Here is a 23716-nt window from a genome sequence, read left to right on the forward strand (position 1 = left end):
TGAACATGTGGTCTGGGTGATCTATTCTTAGAAGATTACTGAAGTAGTCAGTCCAGTAGGTGTGGTGTATTTCAAATCGCTCTACTTATTTTTCGTACAGTTTCCTTCAATAAATGTTTAGTGGAGGCAATCGCACTCTCTCGTGGAGTTCCGCATTCCTGATGAACTCGTTCCATTTGGTGTTGAAGACCCAACGTAGAGTATTATTCTGAATCATTTGGAGGGCGTGGGTGTTGAATTTAGCTCCGAGTTCAAGAGCTGATGGGGCGTAGGTGATAAGTGGTCGAATTGATGCTTTATAGAGGTGCAATTTGGTTTTGAATTGCTCCTCTCTAAATCTTTACAATTTCGCGAGCTCCGCTCTCACAATTGCCGCTATAGATTGAATGTGATGGTTCATCCGCAGGTGAACATCATAATTCAGGCCCAGTACAGTGTTGGTATGTGAAATCGGTATGGGTAAATGACGGTATATACGGGAGTGTAAGTAGACATTACTTATGTTGTATCTCTGACTTACGATAAAGTAGGATACATTGGATTATGCAGGATTTGACTTAATCCTCCATTTCAATTCCCAAAGCGAAACGTGGTCAATTTCCTCTCGAGTTCTACTGGTTAAGTGTGCGAGGGTTCTGGCTCTAATCAGTTGGGTAGCGTCATCTGCATATTGGAGAATGATGGAGTCCGAGTGTGTGGGATTGGGAAGATCATTTGAGTAGTGTGTAAAGAGTGGGGGCCAGCACGGAGCCTTGAGGTACACCAGCGTTGAGGGGGAAGTAGTTTGAGTAAGAGTTTCTGTATTTGATTCGGGTTTTTCTGTTGCTAAGATTATTAGAAAGAAGTCTAATGGTGCGTCGTGGGAATTGACATTGGGTGCTTAGTTTGTACCTCAAGCCATCATGCCAAACGTTGTCAAAGGTTTTCTTAACATCTTTTGTATGTCCGCGTGTTGATTTTTATGTAGTTGGTGATTATGTTAAGTTCATCTTTTGTGGAATGATGTCGAAAACCAAATTGTTTGTGTGAGAGTAGGTTGTTGTTCGTTAGTTGTTGTCTGAGTCTGTTGTTTAAGATTCTTTCAAATGTCTTCCAGATGGACCCAAGTAAGCTAATGGGTCTGTAGTTAATTGGATCTCTCTTTGATTTATTGGGCTTAGGTAACATGGTGGTCGTTGCTGTTTTGAAATTCGCTGGGATTTAGCCTGAGGTTAGTGCTGCGTTGAAGAGGGAGGTTATGGCACTGATAGTGTTGTCAGGGAGGTGGGTAAGTAGTTGATAACCAATGCCTGAGATACCTGGTGCTACTTGGAAGGATTTCAGTATGAGGAATATGACCTCGCTCGATCTTATGGGAGTTGTGAGTAGGTGGTCGTCTGAAAGGAATTGCAGGTGTATGATTTGTTCTGGGTAAAAGTGACTGGGTCAGTTTTCTATATGATTTGTGACAATTTGAGTGCTTTCGTACGGCAGAGGATGTGGGGGATGTGGGTGAAAGATACCCTCCCAGTATTTTTGTAAGATGTTGGTGATGTCTTATGGGTTATGATGTTGAGTGTTATCATTCAGTCCATTAAATCTCTTTTGGGTATTCCTTTGAGTTTTAGGATTCGGCTCTAAAACTCCTGAGGGGATCTGATTCGGTGTTCTCCTGCTGTGGTGATTAGAGATTTCTAGTGTCTATTGTGGTCTTCTTTGAGGCTGTTGAGTGCGTGGTTTCGTAGGGAGGTGAGGTCCCGCCGTACGAGACCCAATCGAAGTCTATAATGCTCAAACCGTCGACGGTAGTACGAGAGGAGTCTTGTTGTTTTGGGAGATGGAAAGGTGTATCTTGTGGTAAATGGCGATTTTGGGATAGATGCGTCAGCTGCGTGTGTGATTGTTTGGTGTGTATATTCTATTTCTGTGTCTATTAGTGTTATTGGGTGATTTTCATAGTTTGTGGTGTAAGTGCAATTAGAAAGAGTGTCTTTGAAGTTGTGCTAGTCTGCTTTTTTTGTAGTGGTAGTGTGAGGGTGGTGGGACGGGGATAGGGTTAGATGAGAGGTGAAGAAAGAGAAGGATGTGGTCGCAAACACACAGTGGTCCTGGAGACAAAAAGTAATGAAGATAATTACTGGCTCTGTTGGAGAAGACAAGGTCGGGTCTGCCCTTTCATCCTGGGCCAGTGAAGATGGTATGGAAGAAATGTCCTAGGAAGTTGAGACGTTTGAAGGAGCATAAAGCGAATAGGTCATCATTGTGAGAATTGTTTCTGTTGTGGTGGAAGTTTCTGTGTTGGGCGTTGAGGTCAGCTACAAGGTAGACTGGGATATGAGTGTGATTGAATACTGTCCAAAGATCGTGAAGTGTAATGTTAGTGTTGGGTCGAGAGTATGTTGTGCAGAAGATAATGAAGCCATGTATTGTGTTTACTGCTAGAAAGTGTACGAGACGCCATGAAGTGGTTATTATTCGTGTTCGACAGTATTGCGTGTAAGAATGGCGACTCCCTCGTGTCTACCGTCTGAAGACTGTCGGGATGTATATCCGTAGTGTCTAATTCTACACCCATTAGTGATACATGTGCTGTTAATTATCAAAACATCGGGTCTTTTCTCTTCGAGGAGAGTGGCAACCAGATGACGGCCATTGTGGTAGATGAGCACATTAAACTGCAAGATTTTAAGGATTTTACGATTTTGGGAAGTTTATCGTTATTTTAATTATGTGATCGATGACAGCCATTGGCCTTCCGTTGAGGGTCTTCATGTGAACTTCGGTGGAGGTTTGTCTGGTCTTGGGTCGGCAACTTCGTGGGAGGGGTTAGGGAGGGGGAGAGTCATTGTCGACGAGTCGAATGTCGACGTTGTAAGCAGGTAAGCAGGTTCTGTGGCTCCTCTGGGAGGGTTAGGTGCGAGAGGAGGGGAGGTGTATGGGAAGGACTGGGGAAAGAGGGGAGGGATTGGGAAGTGGAGGTTCGGGAGGGACGGTGTAGGGGGGGAGCGGAAGTTGTGATGGTGAGTGTGGAAGAGGAACTGGTAAGTGGAGAAATGGATGGGTTGTTGGTGTTGAGTTGAGGGGTGGTGGATGGAGTTGTGTTAGGGTGTGCGGGGGAGGTATTGGGAGGGTGACAGGTTGTGCTGCTGGGGGAGAGTTTGAAGTGTTACTGGAAGTATCCTGGGACATATTTGCGTTGGGGGTCAGGGAGACGTGTGACAGGAGCCTGGGAAGGATGGCTGTTGGCGGGGGAGGTGAGGAGTTCGGGTGGAGTAAGTACATTGGGCAGGTTGATGTGTGCTGGCAGCAAGTCGAAAATCCTGACAAATTCAGACTTGTCTTCCTTGCTCAAGAACAGTGCTTTGAGGTATCACGCATGCATCCTTCCTTGTAGAGTGAGGAGGTCGGAGGAGTTTGTGGTTGGGATAGGAGAAGCTTGGGTGGCAGAAGGTGGTGCAGCAGCAACTGCTGCGTAGAGGTGAGGGTTTGTAGAAGGGGACGAGCTGGAGGTTTTGAGAGATTTTCGCGCCGAGCGGAGTTGCTCATACTTTCGTGGGCATTGCCCAGGTACAGCAACGTGTTGACCTTTACAATTAACACAGGTTGCTGCCTGAGCCTTACACTCACGAAAACCGTGATCAATATCCGCACATTGACTGCAGGTCTGGCGCTGAGCTTTGCAGCTCTTAGTCTCGTGTCCGTATTGTAGACATTTAAAACCTTGTATATCGAGGTACTGGTCGGGTTTGTGGTATTTGGCAGGCACTGAGATCATGGGAAACAAGATTCCCCAGGAGAGTAGGCGATCTGTCTCGGTCGAGTTAGAGCATTGTATTTTAAGTGATCTTGAAGTGTTCAGTTTGAAAACGTTGATGACATTAATGTCACTGTTTTCTTGATTTATGGCTTCAGTTATCTCTATGGGGTTAAGGGACAAGATAGATGCATCAATATTATTAGCACTATCGATGCATGAAGGGGGAGGTCGTAAGCTTGGATAGGATCTCATCTGGATCGCTATCCGTGCTTAAATTTATTTTATATAGATATTTATTAGTACGGGATTGAATAACCCTACTGGGACGGACCTCAGTGGTCTTAAATACAATCGTTAGTAATTCGAACGTGTAAAGTGGGGGTTGGGGGACTTTTGGTTTTAATCAATTTTAAACGAATGTCAGGAGGCATGATGGCATCAATGTCCTAATGCCGAGGAAACGTAGGTGAGGGACCACAACCCCACTCCAGGGAGGACCCTGCACTATCACAGGGTAACCCAGGAGGCTCGGCGGGAGTGGTAAGAATGTGAGGGTCTCAACCCCGTTAGGTGAGAACAGGTCCACACCAAGCCTCCGCTCCTCAGGAAGTAATTTTCCTGAATGGGGTGGGGAAGCTGGGGTAGAAATTGTTCAAGCCTAACGGTCGAGAGATGTTGGATGATGGATGGTAAAAAAGATAGAAAAAAGCACGAGAGAAATGGACTGGAGGCAACGTAGGGTGGAGAGTGAGTTGCCTTTATATCCCACACTCTAGCCAAGGTCAGTCTCTCTCTGGTGTTCACTCGCAAAGCATCTCATGGTGTGACGGACGGCAGTTGCGGACTGACAGGGTGAGCTACACTGTGTTATAAACGTGTTATGGTGATACAGAAGACTGCAGCATGGAGGGACAACCAGGGACATATTCTCCGTGCAGCGAAACCTCCTCAAACAGTTTTGACAACAGGAGACAAAAGGTCATAAACACAAAAGAAAAACCCTTCAAATGTCCTGAGTGTCAGAAAAGCTTTACGAAACATGTTTATCTTCATAGGCACATGAAATTACATACTTTTGAGAAGACATATCAGTGTAAAGAATACCAGAGTACCTTCTCCCGTAAGAACAACTTAGGGTTGCAGATGAAAGTTCACATTGGACAAAAGCAATATCAGTGTTCAGAGTGTCAAAAGTGTTTTTCTAGAAAATGTGATTTAAAGACACACTTGAGAATCCATACTGGTGAGAACCCATACCAATGTTCAGAATGTCAAAAAAAATTTTCTTCTAAAAGTCGGTTAGTGACACACCTGAGAGTTCACACGGGCGAGAAGCCATACCGATGTACAGAATGTCAAAAAAGTTTTTCTCAGAAAAGTAGTTTAGCGACACACCTGAGAGTTCACACGGGCGAGAAGCCATACCAATGTTCAGAATGTCAAAAAACTTTTTCTCAGAAAAGTGATTTAGTGAGACACCTGAGAGTTCACACGGGCGAGATGCCATACCAATGTTCAGAATGTCAAGAAACTTTTTCTCAGAAAAGTAATTTAGTGACACACCTGAGACTTCACACGGGCGAGAAGCCATACCAATGTTCAGAATGTCAAAAAGGTTTTTCTCGGAAAAGTGATTTAGTGCAACACCTGAGAGTTCACACGGGCGAGAAGCCATACCAATGTTCAGTATGTCAAAAATCTTTTTCTCATAAAAGTGATTTAGTGAAACACCTGAGAGTTCACACGGGCGAGAAGCCATACCAATGTTCAGATTGTCAAGAAACCTTTTCTCAGAAAAGTCATTTAGTAGGACACCTGAGAGTTCACACAGGCGAGAAGCCATACCAATGTTCAGAATGTCAAGAAACCTTTTCTCAGAAAAGTCATTTAGTAGGACACCTGAGAGTTCACAAAGGTGAGAAGCCATACCAATGTTCAGAATGTCAAAAAACATTTTCTCGGAAAAGTAATTTAGTGACACACCTGAGAGTTCACACGGGCGAGAAGCCATACCAATGTTCAGAATGTCAAAAAAGTTTTTCTCAGAAAAGTGATTTAGCGAGACACCTGAGAGTTCACACAGGCGAGAAGCCATACCAATGTTCAGAATGTCAAGAAACTTTCTCTCGGAAAAGTGATTTAGTGACACACCTGACAGTTCACACAGGTGGGAAGCCATACCAATGTTCAGAATGTCAAAAAACTTTTTCTCGGAAAAGTAATTTAGTGACACACCTGAGAATTCACACGGGCGAGAAGCCATACCAATGTTCAGAATGTCAAAAAAGTTTTTCTCAGAAAAGTGATTTAGCGAGACACCTGAGAGTTCACACGGGCGAGAAGCCATACCAATGTTCAGAATGTCAAAAAAGTTTTTCTCAGAAAAGTAGTTTAGTGACACACCTGAGACTTCACACAGGCTAGAAGCCATGCCAGTGTTCAGATGTCAAGAAACCTTTTCTCAGAAAAGTCATTTAGTAGGACACCTGAGAGTTCACATAGGTGAGAAGCCATACCAATGTTCAGAATGTCAAAAACAATTCTATAACAGAGGTAACTTAGCAAAACGTCTGAGAGTTCACACAACCGAGAAGCCAAACAAGTAAAAAGAATATCGAAAAGCATTTTCTGCTATAAGTACTTCAGTGACACATCGAGAGGTTACACAAGCGAGGAACCATAATAGTGTTCAGAATGTCAAGAAACTCGCTCTGGTAAAAGTGCTTTAGTCAGACACCCGAGAGTTCACAAGGCGAGAAACCATACCGATGTTCTCAATTTTCTTGAAGAGGTGATTAAGGAAGACATCGGAGAGTTTACACAGAGTAGAAACCATGATTATGTTCAGAATGTCCTAAATGTTTCTCCCGAAAAAGCAGTATAGTAAAACGCAACTTAGTTGAACGCATCCCAGATCTCAAGTGGTGAGAAGAACCGGCCACGACCCGCGTGTAGTGGAGCGACCCATGACGTCTCGCCCATCTTTCCCAAGATCACAGAGGACCCCACGGTGGAGGTCAGGCGACAAATAGGTGAGACCCCACACTGATCAACAAATGATATTGTTTCATCTCTGGTACTATACTAGTATTTCTGTAAAATAATATTACATACTATTAGCCTTATTACACACTTTAATACATTGTTGCCGCGGCTTAAGATCCTCGCTCACTCCACCTGAAGTACGTGGAATTGTTGATCTGACTAACATGTAATGGCAGACCTAAAAATACACACACACACACACACACACACACACACACACACACACACACACACACACACACACACACACACGTACAAATTCTCTCTACTTCTCTCTTTTCATTTCTCGTATCTTTTATTTTTTGCATTATACACAATAACTACTCCTATATTTGTTCTCTTTACTCGTATATTTCAATAAGGTAAATTAAAGCTTAAGTCCATGTAATTTGTTTAGTAAATCATAATGAGATCTTTTTCTCCTCTGTGTCTGTTGGACCCGAGGAAAGTAAAACCATTCCTCATTATTGACAACAGTGTTTTAGAGTTAAGTAAGCAATGGTTTCATCAATATAGACTTTGGTAAAGAGAAACTGATATTAAATCTAAGAAGTTCATGATCAGGCAAATAAATGATCCTAGCCCTCTTAGCAAAATCTAATCTATTATTTACATTATATGGCGATTCTTTTTCCTTTAACGTAGCTGAGATGCCCCTACCCTCAAAAACTTTCATTGACTTACAAAAACTTTGTTGACATTAACGTTTCCCAAGATGCTGAGGCTGATTCTTATTGAAAGAAATTCGGTTTAGCCATGATAAATTCCCTCACTCCCATTCTCAGTAACTTATTCATGGAATACTATGAGACTGAGATCCAAACTTCCGTTAGTAACTGTCCAAAAATATGGTTAAGATACGTTAACGATGTGTGGTCCTTATGGCCATCTTACCAAGATCATGATGTTTTCTTTAATGAATTACGATTCATCCCAACATCAAGTTTAAGACTAAGTGGAAACACAAAAGCAAATCACCCTTCCTTAATGTGGTGATAATTAGGTATTTTGATTAGTTATCCTTTAAGATCTACAGGAAGCCTACCAGTGCTGAGAGTTATATTCATTATTTTTCAGGATGTGGGAAAACAGGATCCCAGCTCCAGGTGTGGTGTGCAGGAACAGTTCCCCAGTGCTACGTCTGGTGTGTGAGGGACACAATACCTATGTGTGAGATGTGATGTGTGAAGGAACGCCATGCCCAAGCAGAGATACGGAACTCTTATCACAGTATCCTCATCCCGGTACAAGCTTGCGGTGTGTGGGACATAGTACTACCTGCCAGGTCTGGTATGTGAGGAACAGAGTACCTCAGTGCCAGTGCAATACTGGTGAGTGTGAGATGAAATGGCTTAGTGTCAGATGTGGTGTGTGGTGAGACAGAACCCCAGTGTCAGTGTAGGTGTGATGGTGCAGCGATGTAGTGCCAACACTGACTTCCTTCACCACCTACGTACACTACTTACCCTCATTGCCGACCTACAAGACCTTCTTTCACTACGGTGAGGTGTCTAGTGACATCAGTACCCCAGTGTTAGTGTAGGTGTGGTATGGTGGTACAGGACCCTTGTGACAGGTGTGTGTGTGGTGAGACACTACCACAGATTTAGTGTATGTGTGGTGCCACAGGACCCTTGTGCCAGGTGCAGTGTCTAGTGACACAGTACCACAGTGCTAAGCCTGTTGTGTAGTGACACAATAGCCAAGCTTCTCTACAGGTCTGGTTTACAGAGACACGTTGCCAGTCTTGATGTTGGAGGACATTATGCTTGTCTTATGGGAAATTCATTATCTTGTACTATCCATGATGAGTGTAGAATACAGCAGCCCAGTGCCTGGTCTAGTGTGTGGGAGGCACACTGCCTCACTCCCAGGTCTGGTTTATAGTAACACAGGTGTCACCCTCTTGCTCACATATGATCATCTCTGGTGGGTGTCTGCGACTTATGTAACTTTATGTCCACAACCTTTTGATCATATCTAAACATTATGGCCTCAGCAAACCGTGCAAGAGATTACTTGATTTGTAAAAATTCTCACTGTAGAAATATCAATGATTTTTTAAAAATGTATTGATTTACCGTGTTTATTGTATTAGTGATATGTTATCAAAGAAATAAATTACCTTTTAATTAATCTTTTCTTTTTCTTTAGTTGCCTGATCAGTAGTGTATGTCATTTCACTTGCATCTCCATATGAAAGCAACAGCAGGACACATGTTATTTTCATTGAAAATTAACTATACATGGTGGTAAGTACAGACGTACAGTACAGTACATGTAGAGCCTCAACATTAAGCCAGGAGAGCTCAGGTTACTGGCTACAAGCAAATGTGACGAAACTCCTGAAGGAAAGTGACTTTTCCCTAAAATAAGCTCACTGTAGGTAAGTTGTCTGTTTATTGCCATTAGACTGTGTAGAAAACCTTAATATTTATGTGTGGTGGTAACGAGTGGCAACAGTTTGCAGTGTTACACTTGTCGCTGCACCTAATACTAATATTGAACTGTGCATTGTTTTACTGTCATTGGTTCATGACATAAAGTATTTTAGATATTGTTAATGTTCGGAGGCTACGTAACTAAATGTCAGAGTCTGAGAAAGCATCTGTAGAAGATATTATGTGATTGCTATTTCTGAATCTTGGTTTGATATAAAATAGATAGACTTCTTTGTCTAATACGCAATTCCAAGGTATAATTTTTAATAAAAACATGGTAAATAATGTAGGCGGTAATGTTTGGTCTTTGTTAAAGATCATCTTAATCTTGTGATGAATAAAATGTACCCAATGGGAATGTCGATTTCATTTTACATAGATTAAAGATGAGCTTCGTAAGAAAATAACAGTAGGACAAACACCAGAGAAAGGCGACAGATTTTATGATCAGTTTGCAGAAATTTGTGATGAACAAGATTCTGTCGTAAAAGACTTAAGTGCAAGGTTGGGGCGAATGTCTCTTTCCACCAGCTTCGGGTGCGGATCCACGTAGATTTGCTTGATATTTCCATAATCCAATTAGTTGAGAAACCTGCTCGTGACGTTGATAATGTTGAAGATTTAGGTAAGTTTGTTACAATTCAATAAATGTTATTTCTTTTATGAAAAGAAAGATTATTGTCTGGATATCCATAGAAAAAGCATCTCAGAGATTGTATGGGTGAAGTGTACATACATATCTAGGTGTAGGTGGAGGCCAGTATAGAGCGCACAGTGGGTAAAATACATCAACATAGGAGAGTGACGGGGCAGGCGAGCGGGCTCAGGCACCCCAAGGGTACACCCCCTTCAGAGGTGGGTCTAGGATACATTAATTACAGTATACTAAGCGATACTGATAGTAACATAGATAACAACGTTTTTGTAACACAAAGCAGGTATAATACAACATACAGTATACTGATAGTAACATAGGTAACAACGTTTATGTAATACAAAGTAGGTATAACGTGATTCATACAGTATACTGATAGTAACATAGATAACAACGTTTGTGTAATTCAAAGCAGGTATAACATAAATCATACAGTATACTGATAGCAACATAGGTAAGAACGTTTGTGTAACACAAAACAGGTATAACATAAATCATACAGTATACTGATAGTAACATAGGTAACAACGTTCGTGTAATACAAAGCAGGTATAATTAAGTCATACAGAATATCATCTTAACATTGATACGTATACATGGGTAAGTGATGAATCATTTTAGACTTACATTATATACATAAGTATACATCTATACAGCTATACAGAGAATAAGTGTGTATTTGAAATAGGGCACAATATGGTGTACAGTCGTTAGCAATGATAGCAATATAAAAGGTCAAAGGTCATACACTTCGACATACACATACCGAGTATGTATATGTCAACTTAGCTGGTAATGCTGTAAAGGGGGAGGAGCAAGGGGACATGGAACACAGTAGAGTGACGTGAGCTATTAAGTGTTGCAGGTGCAAATGGTTAGTGCAAGTATTATAAGGGAAAGCAACAATGATTTTTATTATCTGATCAGAGGTAATCACAGACGTGTAAAGGCAGCGATATCACTGGCCAGAGAAGGTTGGGTGAAAACATGGTTGGGGACGTTAGGGAGACTGGGAGGTGTAGCAGAGGGAGAGGATGAGTGTCTAGAGGTCACGAGACATTACTATTTTCCAATGAATGTTGCTTGTTCATGTTTGACACAGTTGCTGTGTTTATATCTAATATATGGTACACAGAATCTTGCATGGACTTCCACAATGGACACTAGCTAATAAAGTGTCCTGTAACATAATCATTACGTGATAACGAATGTTAAGTAACGTAATACTTGGTCGTATTGGTAAGCCAATTGTTAAAGTCGTTCAGCAGCTGTCATTCATCACTTTATGATTATGTTACAGGACACTTTATTAGCTAGTGTCATTGTGGAAGTCCATGCAGATTCTGTTGTACCATATATTAGATATAAACACGCAACTGTGTCAAACATGAACAAGCAACATTCATTGGAAAAATTGGGTAATGTCTCGTGACCTCTAGACATCATCCTCTCCCTCTGCTACACCTCCCATTTCTCCCTAACGTCCCCAACCATGTTTTCCCCCAAACCCTTTCTCTGGCCAGTGATATCGCTGCCTTTACACGTCTGTGATTACCTCTGATCAGATAATAAAATCATTGTTGCTTTCCCTTATAATACTTGCACTAACCATTTGCCCCTGCAACAATTAATAGCTCACGTCACTCTACTGTGTTCCATGTCCCCTTGCTCCTCCCCTTTACAGCATTACCAGCTAAGTTGACATATACATACTCGGTATGTGTATGTCGAAGTGTATGACCTTTGACCTTTTATATTGTATCATTGCTAACGACTGTACACCATATTGTGCCCTATTTCAAATACACACTTATTCTCTGTATAGCTGTATAGATGTTATACTTATGTATTTAATGTAAGTCTAAAATGATTTCATCTACTTACCCATGTATACGTATCAATGTTAGATGATATTCTGTATGACTTAATTATACCTGCTTTGTATTACACGAACGTTGTTTACCTATGTTATATTCAGTATACTGTATGATTTATGTTATACCTGTTTTGTGTTACAAAACGTTTTACCTATGTTGCTATCAGTTACTGTTTGATTTATGTTATACCTGCTTTGAATTACACAAACGTTGTTATCTATGTTACTATCAGTATACTGTATGATCACGTTTATACCTACTTTGTGATTACATAAACGTTGTTACTATGTTACTATCAGTAACTGTATGTTGTATTATACCTGCTTTGTGTTACAAAAACGTTGTTATCTATGTTACTATCAGTATCGCTTAGTATACTGTAATTAATGTATCCTAGACCCACCTCTGAAGGGGTGTACCCTTGGGGTGCCTGAGCCGCTCGCCTGCCCCGTCACTCTCCTATGTTGATGTATTTTACCCACTGTGCGCTCTATACTGGCCTCCACCTACACCTAGATATGTATGTACACTTCACCCATACAATCTCTGAGATGCTTTTTCTATGGATATCAGACAATAATCTTTCTTTTCATAAAAGAAATAACATTTATTGAATTGTAACAAAACTTACCTCAAATCTTCAACATTATCAACGTCACGAGCAGGTTTCTCAATAATTGGATTATGGAAATATCAAGCAAATCTACGTGGATCCGCACCCGAAGCTGGTGGAAAGAGACATTCGCCCCAACCTTGCACTTAAGTCTTTTACGACAGAATCTTGTTCATCACAAATTTCTGCAAACTGATCATAAAATCTGTCGCCTTTCTCTGGTGTTTGTCCTACTGTTATTTTCTTACGAAGCTCATCTTTAATCTATGAAAATGAAATCGACATTCCCATTGGGTACATTTTATTCATCACAATATTAAGATGATCTTTAACAAAGACCAAACATTACCGCCTACATTATTTACCATGTTTTATTAAAAATTATACCTTGGAATTGCGTATTAGAAAAGAGTCTATCTATTTTATATCAAACCAAGATTCAGAAATAGCAATACATAATATCTTCTACAGATGCTTTCTCAGACTCTGACATTTAGTTACGTAGCCTCCGAACATTAACAAAATCTAAAATACTTTATGTCATGAACCAATGACAGTAAAACAATGCACAGTTCAATATTAGTATTAGGTGCAGCGACAAGTGTAACACTGCAAACTGTTGCCACTCGTTACCACCACACATAAATATTAAGGTTTTCTACACAGTCTAATGGCAATAAACAGACAACTTACCTACAGTGAGCTTATTTTAGGGAAAAGTCACTTTCCTTCAGGAGTTTCGTCACATTTGCTTGTAGCCAGTAACCTGAGCTCTCCTGGCTTAATGTTGAGGCTCTACATGTACTGTACTGTACGTCTGTACTTACCACCATGTATAGTTAATTTTCAATGAAAATAACATGTGTCCTGCTGTTGCTTTCATTATGGAGATGCAAGTGAAATGACATACACTACTGATCAGGCAAGTAAAAAAAAGAAAAGATTAGATTAAAAGGTAATTTATTTCTTTGATAACATATCACTAATACAATAAATCACGGTAAATCAATACATTTTTAAAAATCATTGATATTTCTACAGTGAGAATTTTTACAAATCAAGTAATCTCTTGCACGGTTTACTGAGGCCATAATGTTTAGATATGATCAAAAGGTTGTGGACATAAAGTTACATAAGTCGCAGACACCCACCAGAGATGATCATATGTGAGCAAGAGGGTGACACCTGTGTACTATAAACCAGACCTGGGAGTGAGGCAGTGTGCCTCCCACACACTAGACCAGGCACTGGGCTGCTGTATTCTAAACTCATCAAAGGATGTACAAGATAATGAATTTCCCATAAGCCAAGCATAATGTCCTCCAACATCAAGACTGGCAACGTGTCTCTGTAAACCAGACCTGTAGAGAAGCTTGGCGATTGTGTCACTACACAACGGCTTAGCACTGTGGTACTGTGTCACTAGACACTGCACCTGGCACAAGGGTCCTGTGGCACCACACATACACTAAACCTGTGGTAGTGTCTCACCACACACACACCTGTCACGAAGGGTCCTGTACCACCATACCACACCTACACTAACACTGGGGTACTGATGTCACTAGACACCTCACGTAGTGAAGAAGGTCTTGTAGGTCGGCAATGAGGGTAAGTAGTGTACGTAGGTGGTGAAGGAAGTCAGTGTTGGCACTACTTCGCTGCACCATCACACTCTACACTGACACTGGGGTTCTGTCTCACCCACAACTAACCACTATCTGTGCACTTGCCATTTTCATCATCACACTTCACCAGTGATTGTACACTGGCACTGAGGTACTCTGTTCCTCACACTACCAGACCTGGCAGGTATGTTCTATTGTCCCACACACCGCAAGCTTGTACCGGGATGAGGATACTGTGATAAGAGTTCCGTATCTCTGCTTGGGCATGGCGTTCCTTCACACATCACATCTCACATAGGTATTGTGTCCTCACACACCAGACGTAGCACTGGGGAACTGTTCCTGCACACCACACCTGGAGCTGGGATCCTGTTTTCCCACATCCTGAAAAATAATGAATATAACTCTCAGCACTGGTAGGCTTCCTGTAGATCTTAAAGGATAACTAATCAAAATACCTAATTATCACCACATTAAGGAAGGGTGATTTGCTTTTGTGTTTCCATTAGTCTTAAACTTGATGTTGGGTGAATCGTAATTCATTAAAGAAAACATCATGATCTTGGTAAGATGGCCATAAGGACCACACATCGTTAACGTATTTAACCATATTTTTGGACTGTTACTAACGGAAGTTTGGATCTCAGTCTCATAGTATTCCATGAATAAGTTACTGAGAATGGGAGTGAGGGAATTTATCATGGCTAAACCGAATTTCTTTCAATAAGAATCAGCCTCAGCATCTTGGGAAACTTAATGTCAACAAAGTTTTTGTAAGTCAATGAAAGTTTTTGAGGGTAGGGGCATCTCAGCTACGTTAAAGTAAAAAGAATCGCCATATAATGTAAATAATAGATTAGATTTTGCTAAGAGGGCTAGGATCATTTATTTGCTGATCATGAACTTCTTAGATTTAATATCATTTCTCTTTACCAAAGTCTATATTGATGAAACCATTGCTTACTTAACTCTAAAACACTGTTGTCATAATGAGGAATGGTTTTACTTTCCTCGGGTCCAACAGACAAAGAGGAGAAAAAGATCTCATTATGATTTACTAAACAAATTACATGGACTTAAGCTTTAATTTACCTTATTGAAATATACGAGTAAAGAGAACAAATATAGGAGTAGTTATTGTGTATAATGCAAAAAATAAAAGATACGAGAAATGAAAAAGAGAGAAGTAGAGAGAATTTGTACGTGTGTGTGTGTGTGTGTGTGTGTGTGTGTGTGTGTGTGTGTGGTGTGTGTGTGTGTGGTGTGTGTGTGTGTATTTTTAGGTCTGCCATTACATGTTAGTCAGATCAACAATTCCACGTACTTCAGGTGGAGTGAGCGAGGATCTTAAGCCGCGGCAACAATGTATTAAAGTGTGTAATAAGGCTAATAGTATGTAATTATTATTTTACAGAAATACTAGTATAGTACCAGAGATGAAACAATATCATTTGTTGATCAGTGTGGGGTCTCACCTATTTGTCGCCTGACCTCCACCGTGGGGTCCTCTGTGATCTTGGGAAAGATGGGCGAGACGTCATGGGTCGCTCCACTACACGCGGGTCGTGGCCGGTTCTTCTCACCACTTGAGATCTGGGATGCGTTCAACTAAGTTGCGTTTTTACTATACTGCTTTTTCGGGAGAAACATTTAGGACATTCTGAACATAATCATGGTTTCTACTCTGTGTAAACTCTCCGATGTCTTCCTTAATCACCTCTTCAAGAAAATTGAGAACATCGGTATGGTTTCTCGCCTTGTGAACTCTCGGGTGTCTGACTAAAGCACTTTTACCAGAGCGAGTTTCTTGACATTCTGAACACTATTATGGTTCCTCGCTTGTGTAACCTCTCGATGTGTCACTGAAGTACTTATAGCAGAAAATGCTTTTCGATATTCTTTTTACTTGTTTGGCTTCTCGGTTGTGTGAACTCTCAGACGTTTTGCTAAGTTACCTCTGTTATAGAATTGTTTTTGACATTCTGAACATTGGTATGGCTTCTCACCTATGTGAACTCTCAGGTGTCCTACTAAATGACTTTTCTGAGAAAAGGTTTCTTGACATATGAACACTGGCATGGCTTCTAGCCTGTGTGAAGTCTCAGGTGTGTCACTAAACTACTTTTCTGAGAAAAACTTTTTTGACATTCTGAACATTGGTATGGCTTCTCGCCGTGTGAACTCTCAGGTGTCTCGCTAAATCACTTTTCTGAGAAAAACTTTTTTGACATTCTGAACATTGGTATGGCTTCTCGCCCGTGTGAATTCTCAGGTGTGTCACTAAATTACTTTTCCGAGAAAAAGTTTTTTGACATTCTGAACATTGGTATGGCTTCCCACTGTGTGAACTGTCAGGTGTGTCACTAAATCACTTTTCCGAGAGAAAGTTTCTTGACATCTGAACATTGGTATGGCTTCTCGCCTGTGTGAACTCTCAGGTGTCTCGCTAAATCACTTTTCTGAGAAAAACTTTTTTGACATTCTGAACATTGGTATGGCTTCTCGCCCGTGTGAACTCTCAGGTGTGTCACTAAATTACTTTTCCGAGAAAATGTTTTTTGACATTCTGAACATTGGTATGGCTTCTCACCTTTGTGAACTCTCAGGTGTCCTACTAAATGACTTTTCTGAGAAAAGGTTTCTTGACATTCTGAACATTGGTATGGCTTCTCGCCTGTGTGAACTCTCAGGTGTCCTACTAAATGACTTTTCTGAGAAAAGGTTTCTTGACAATCTGAACATTGGTATGGCTTCTCGCCCGTGTGAACTCTCAGGTGTTTCACTAAATCACTTTTATGAGAAAAAGATTTTTGACATACTGAACATTGGTATGGCTTCTCGCCCGTGTGAACTCTCAGGTGTTGCACTAAATCACTTTTCCGAGAAAAAACCTTTTTGACATTCTGAACATTGGTATGGCTTCTCGCCCGTGTGAAGTCTCAGGTGTGTCACTAAATTACTTTTCTGAGAAAAAGTTTCTTGACATTCTGAACATTGGTATGGCATCTCGCCGTGTGAACTCTCAGGTGTGCTCACTAAATCACTTTTCTGAGAAAAAGTTTTTTGACATTCTGAACATTGGTATGGCTTCTCGCCCGTGTGAATCTCTCAGGTGTGTCGCTAAACTACTTTTCTGAGAAAAACTTTTTTGACATTCTGTACATCGGTATGGCTTCTCGCCGTGTGAACTCTCAGGTGTGTCACTAACCGACTTTTAGAAGAAAATTTTTTTTGACATTCTGAACATTGGTATGGGTTCTCACCAGTATGGATTCTCAAGTGTGTCTTTAAATCACATTTTCTAGAAAAACACTTTTTGACACTCTGAACACTGATATTGCTTTTGTCCAATGTGAACTTTCATCTGCAACCCTAAGTTGTTCTTACGGGAGAAGGTACTCTGGTATTCTTTACACTGATATGTCTTCTCAAAAGTATGTAATTTCATGTGCCTATGAAGATAAACATGTTTCGTAAAGCTTTTCTGACACTCAGGACATTTGAAGGGTTTTTCTTTTGTGTTTATGACCTTTTGTCTCCTGTTGTCAAAACTGTTTGAGGAGGTTTCGCTGCACGGAGAATATGTCCCTGGTTGTCCCTCCATGCTGCAGTCTTCTGTATCACCATAACACGTTTATAAACACAGTGTAGCTCACCCTGTCAGTCCGCAACTGCCGTCCGTCACCATGAGATGCTTTGCGAGTGAACACCAGAGAGAGACTGACCTTGGCTAGAGTGTGGGATATAAAGGCAACTCACTCTCCACCCTACGTTGCCTCCAGTCCATTTCTCTCGTGCTTTTTTCTATCTTTTTTACCATCCATCATCCAACATCTCTCGACCGTTAGGCTTGAACAATTTCTACCCCAGCTTCCCCACCCCATTCAGGAAAATTACTTCCTGAGGAGCGGAGGCTTGGTGTGGACCTGTTTCACCTAACGGGGTTGAGACCCTCACATTCTTACCACTCCCGCCGAGCCTCCTGGGTTACCCTGTGATAGTGCAGGGTCCTCCCTGGAGTGGGTTGTGGTCCCTCACTACGTTTCCTCGGCATTAGGACATTGATGCCATCATGCCTCCTGACATTGTTTAAAATTGATTAAAACCAAAAGTCCCCAACCCCCACTTTACACGTTCGAATTACTAACGATTGTATTTAAGACCACTGAGGTCCGTCCCAGTAGGGTTATTCAATCCCGTACTAATAAATATCTATATAAAATAATTTTAAGCACGGATAGCGATCCAGATGAGATCCTATCCAGCTTACGACCTCCCCCTTCATGCATCGATAGTGCTAATAATATTGATGCATCTATCTTGTCCCTTAACCCCATAGAGATAACTGAAGCCATATAATCAAGAAAACAGTGACATTAATGTCATCAACGTTTTCAAACTGAACACTTCAAGATCACTTAAAATACAATGCTCTAACTCGACCGAGACAGATCGCCTACTCTCCTGGGGAATCTTGTTTCCCATGATCTCAGTGCCTGCCAAATACCACAAACCCGACCAGTACCTCGATATACAAGGTTTTAAATGTCTACAATACGGACACGAGACTAAGAGCTGCAAAGCTCAGCGCCAGACCTGCAGTCAATGTGCGGATATTGATCACGGTTTTCGTGAGTGTAAGGCTCAGGCAGCAACCTGTGTTAATTGTAAAGGTCAACACGTTGCTGTACCTGGGCAATGCCCACGAAAGTATGAGCAACTCCGCTCGGCGCGAAAATCTCTCAAAACCTCCAGCTCGTCCCCTTCTACAAACCCTCACCTCTACGCAGCAGTTGCTGCTGCACCACCTTCTGCCACCCAAGCTTCTCCTATCCCAACCACAAACTCCTCCGACCTCCTCACTCTACAAGGAAGGATGCATGCGTGATACCTCAAAGCACTGTTCTTGAGCAAGGAAGACAAGTCTGAATTTGTCAGGATTTTCGACTTGCTGCCAGCACACATCAACCTGCCCAATGTACTTACTCCACCGAAACTCCTCACCTCCCCGCCAACAGCCTCCTTCCCAGGCTCCTGTCACACGTCTCCTGACCCCTAACGCAAATATGTCCCAGGATACTTCCAGTAACACTTCAAACTCTCCCCCAGCAACACAACCTGTCACCCTCCCAATACCTCCCCCGCACACCCTAACACAACTCCATCCACCACCCTCAACTCAACACCAACAACCATCCATTTCTCCACTTACCAGTTCCTCTTCCACACTCACCATCACAACTTCCGCTCCCCCCTACACCGTCCCTCCGAACCTCCACTTCCCAATCCCTCCCCTCTTTCCCCAGTCCTTCCCATACACCTCCCCTCCTCTCGCACCTAACCCTCCCAGAGGAGCCACAGAACCTGCTTACCTGCTTACAACGTCGACATTCGACTCGTCGACAATGACTCTCCCCCTCCCTAACCCCTCCAGAAGTTGCCGACCCAAGACCAGACAAACCTCCACCGAAGTTCACATGAAGACCCTCAACGGAAGGCCAATGGCTGTCATCGATCACATAATTAAAATAACGATAAACTTCCCAAAATCGTAAATGCTTAAAATCTTGCAGTTTAATGTGCTCATCTACCACAATGGCCGTCATCTGGTTGCCACTCTCCTCGAAGAGAAAAGACCGATGTTTTGATAATTAACAGCACATGTATCACTAATGGGTGTAGAATTAGACACTACGGATATACATCCCGACAGTCTTCAGACGGTAGACACGAGGGAGTCGCCATTCTTACACGCAATACTGTCGAACACGAATAATAACCACTTCATGGCGTCTCGTACACTTTCTAGCAGTAAACACAATACATGGCTTCATTATCTTCTGCACAACATACTCTCGACCAACACTAACATTACACTTCACGATCTTTGGACAGTATTCAATCACCTCATATCCCAGTCTACCTTGTAGCTGACCTCAACGCCCAACACAGAAACTTCCACCACAACAGAAACAATTCTCACAGTGATGACTATTCGCTTTATGCTCCTTCAAACGTCTCAACTTCCTAGGACCTTTCTTCCATACCATCTTCACTGGCCCAGGATGAAAGGGCAGACCCGACCTTGTCTTCTCCAACAGAGCCAGTAATTATCTTCATTACTTTTTGTCTCCAGGACCACTGTGTGTTTGCGACCACATCCTTCTCTTTCTTCACCTCTCATCTAACCCTATCCCCGTCCACCCACCCTCACACTACCACTACAAAAAAAGCAGACTAGCACAACTTCAAAGACACTCTTTCTAATTGCACTTACACCACAAACTATGAAAATCACCCAATAACACTAATAGACACAGAAATAGAATATATACACCAAACAATCACACACGCAGCTGACGCATCTGTCCCAAAATCGCCATTTACCACAAGATACACCTTTCCATCTCCCAAAACAACAAGACTCCTCTCGTACTACCGTCGACGGTTTGAGCATTATAGACTTCGATTGGGTCTCGTACGGCGGGACCTCACCTCCCTACGAAACCACGCACTCAACAGCCTCAAAGAAGACCACAATAGACACTAGAAATCTCTAATCACCACAGCAGGAGAACACCGAATCAGATCCCCTCAGGAGTTTTAGAGCCGAATCCTAAAACTCAAAGGAATACCCAAAAGAGATTTAATGGACTGAATGATAACACTCAACATCATAACCCATAAGACATCACCAACATCTTACAAAAATACTGGGAGGGTATCTTTCACCCACATCCCCCACATCCTCTGCCGTACGAAAGCACTCAAATTGTCACAAATCATATAGAAAACTGACCCAGTCACTTTTACCCAGAACAAATCATACACCTGCAATTCCTTTCAGACGACCACCTACTCACAACTCCCATAAGATCGAGCGAGGTCATATTCCTCATACTGAAATCCTTCCAAGTAGCACCAGGTATCTCAGGCATTGGTTATCAACTACTTACCACCTCCCTGACAACACTATCAGTGCCATAACCTCCCTCTTCAACGCAGCACTAACCTCAGGCTAAATCCCAGCGAATTTCAAAACAGCAACGACCACCATGTTACCTAAGCCCAATAAATCAAAGAGAGATCCAATTAACTACAGACCCATTAGCTTACTTGGGTCCATCTGGAAGACATTTGAAAGAATCTTAAACAACAGACTCAGACAACACTAACGAACAACAACCTACTCTCACACAAACAATTTGGTTTTCGACATCATTCCACAAAAGATGAACTTAACATAATCACCAACTACATAAAAATCAACACGCGGACATACAAAAGATGTTAAGAAAACCTTTGACACGTTTGGCATGATGGCTTGAGGTACAAACTAAGCACCCAATGTCAATTCCACGACCACCCATTAGACTTCTTTCTAATAATCTTAGCAACAGAAAAACCCGAATCAAATACAGAAACTCTTACTCAAACTACTTCCCCCTCAACGCTGGTGTACCTCAAGGCTCCGTGCTGGCCCCCACTCTTTACACACTACTCAAATGATCTTCCCAATCCCACACACTCGGACTCCATCATTCTCCAATATGCAGATGACGCTACCCAACTGATTGAGCCAGAACCCTCGCACACTTAACCAGTAGAACTCGAGAGGAAATTGACCACGTTTCGCTTTGGGAATTGAAATGGAGGATTAAGTCAAATCCTGCATAATCCAATGTATCCTACTTTATCGTAAGTCAGAGATACAACATAAGTAATGTCTACTTACACTCCCGTATATACCGTCATTTACCATACCGATTTCACATTACCAACACTGTACTGGGCCTGAATTATGATGTTCACTGCGGATGAACCATCACATTCAATCTATAGCGGCAATTGTGAGAGCGGAGCTCGCGAAATTGTAAAGATTTAGAGAGGAGCAATTCAAAACCAAATTGCACCTCTATAAAGCATCAATTCGACCACTTATCACCTACGCCCCATCAGCTCTTGAACTCGGAGCAAATTCAACACCCACGCCCTCCAAATGATTCAGAATAATACTCTACGTTGGGTCTTCAACACCAAATGGAACGAGTTCATCAGGAATGCGGAACTCCACGAGAGAGTGCGATTGCTCCACTAAACATTTATTGAAGGAAACTGTACGAAAAATAAGTAGAGCGATTTGAAATACACCACACCTACTGGACTGACTACTTCAGTAATCTTCTAAGAATAGATCACCCAGACCACATGTTCAATGTTCAACCTGTACAATATCCAGTCCCCATACATTTGAAGTTAAAAACTACAAAATATTATAGATCTCACAACTAAATCCATGTAGGGACATCTTGGTAATATCAGTGTCTGTCTGTCAGAGATAAGATCCATCTCTTTTACCCTTGAAAAAAAAAATAAGAAAAAACTTCCTTCGCCCTCCACTCATCAGCTCTGTCCTAGCTATCCCCATTACCGATTCACGCTGGGATGAGCCCTGGCTCATTTCCTCTGCTAAAATTCACTTCCTCTAGCAACTCTTGCTCGTTCCTCTTCTCCTTTCCCACCTCTTCCTTGGGAGGGACTTTTCTATCATCGTTAATTCATCATTGACTCACTGGACCATAAGCTGGTCAGAGGTGGACAGCTCTTGTGGTGGCCAAGCAGTTTAGCTCACTACACTGTCATTTTGATGACCTAGGCACCAGTCCTGTGCACCCAGCCGTGACTGTTTCCATATAAGTATTCATATACATATATTCATCAAAATTTAACAAAGCATACACTGGTGCACATACCTGGTCGTACTAAGCCACACTGGGTGTTGAGGCGGCTGCTCTGTCTAAGACCAGTATTCGGGCCCCGGAATATCGTTGGTCCAGCACTAGACAAACACTATGGAGGCTGGTTGTGTGTTTATGTGTAGGTGTCTATTTGCCTATTTATCTTCCCTTATATGCTGCATCATTGTCTATTTCATTTAACATTAATTACATGGGTCAAATGATATGACAATGTATCCATAGGTGCATCAGACTCTCAGGTTAGCTTTATCAATTCAACGAATTCATTAAAGCTTAAAGTTCAATGTATGAGAAGCATAATGACCTTCATTATATTTACTAAGGATATATTGCACTACTGCCAGTCATCTATGTCAACAGGTCTCATATCCTTCAGTTGTAAAGGACGGTCATCAATTGTCCAATACAGAAGAGGACTCATAAAACTTATGTGGCTGTACACAGTATAATTGGCTGCATCATTCTTACATCATAAGGAATTATCATAGGGGTATATCACAAGATCAGCATTAAATGAATCATAATTTTAATGGCGCGTAAGTATGTATCACACACATCAGTACCATCGCAGTTCATATGGTTTCTTGGATAAAGATACGATATATATTTTTTTTTTTTTTATACCTTGTCGCTGTCTCCCGCGTTTGCGAGGTAGCGCAAGGAAACAGACGAAAGAAATGGCCCATCCCACCCCTATACACATGTATATACATACGTCCACACGCGCAAATATACATACCTACACAGCTTTCCATGTTTTACCCCAGACGCTTCACATGCCTTGATTCAATCCACTGACAGCACGTCAACCCCGGTATACCACATCGCTCCAATTCACTCTATTCCTTGCCCTCCTTTCACCCTCCTGCATGTTCAGGCCCCGATCACACAAAATCTTTTTCACTCCATCTTTCCACCTCCAATTTGGTCTCCCTCTTCTCCTCGTTCCCTCCACCTCCGAC

At 41.8% G+C, this 23716-nt stretch overlaps 1 protein-coding gene and 1 pseudogene across 1 annotated transcript; one reads left to right on the forward strand and one right to left on the reverse strand.

The window, feature by feature from the left end:
- Window positions 1-4516: 4516 nt before the first annotated feature.
- On the forward strand, window positions 4517-9574 carry LOC139762289 (uncharacterized). Its single transcript, XM_071686874.1, has 2 exons — window positions 4517-6768; window positions 7859-9574. The coding sequence occupies exon 1, from the start codon at window positions 4640-4642 to the stop codon at window positions 6158-6160; it is 1521 nt and encodes a 506-aa protein (XP_071542975.1). The 5' UTR covers window positions 4517-4639; the 3' UTR covers window positions 6161-6768; window positions 7859-9574.
- Window positions 9575-16358: 6784 nt separating this feature from the next.
- Window positions 16359-19231, reverse strand: LOC139762262 (uncharacterized; annotated as a pseudogene).
- Window positions 19232-23716: the final 4485 nt, after the last annotated feature.

This window comes from Panulirus ornatus, chromosome 43 (assembly GCF_036320965.1).
Source record: "Panulirus ornatus isolate Po-2019 chromosome 43, ASM3632096v1, whole genome shotgun sequence".
Taxonomy (NCBI): domain Eukaryota; kingdom Metazoa; phylum Arthropoda; class Malacostraca; order Decapoda; family Palinuridae; genus Panulirus; species Panulirus ornatus.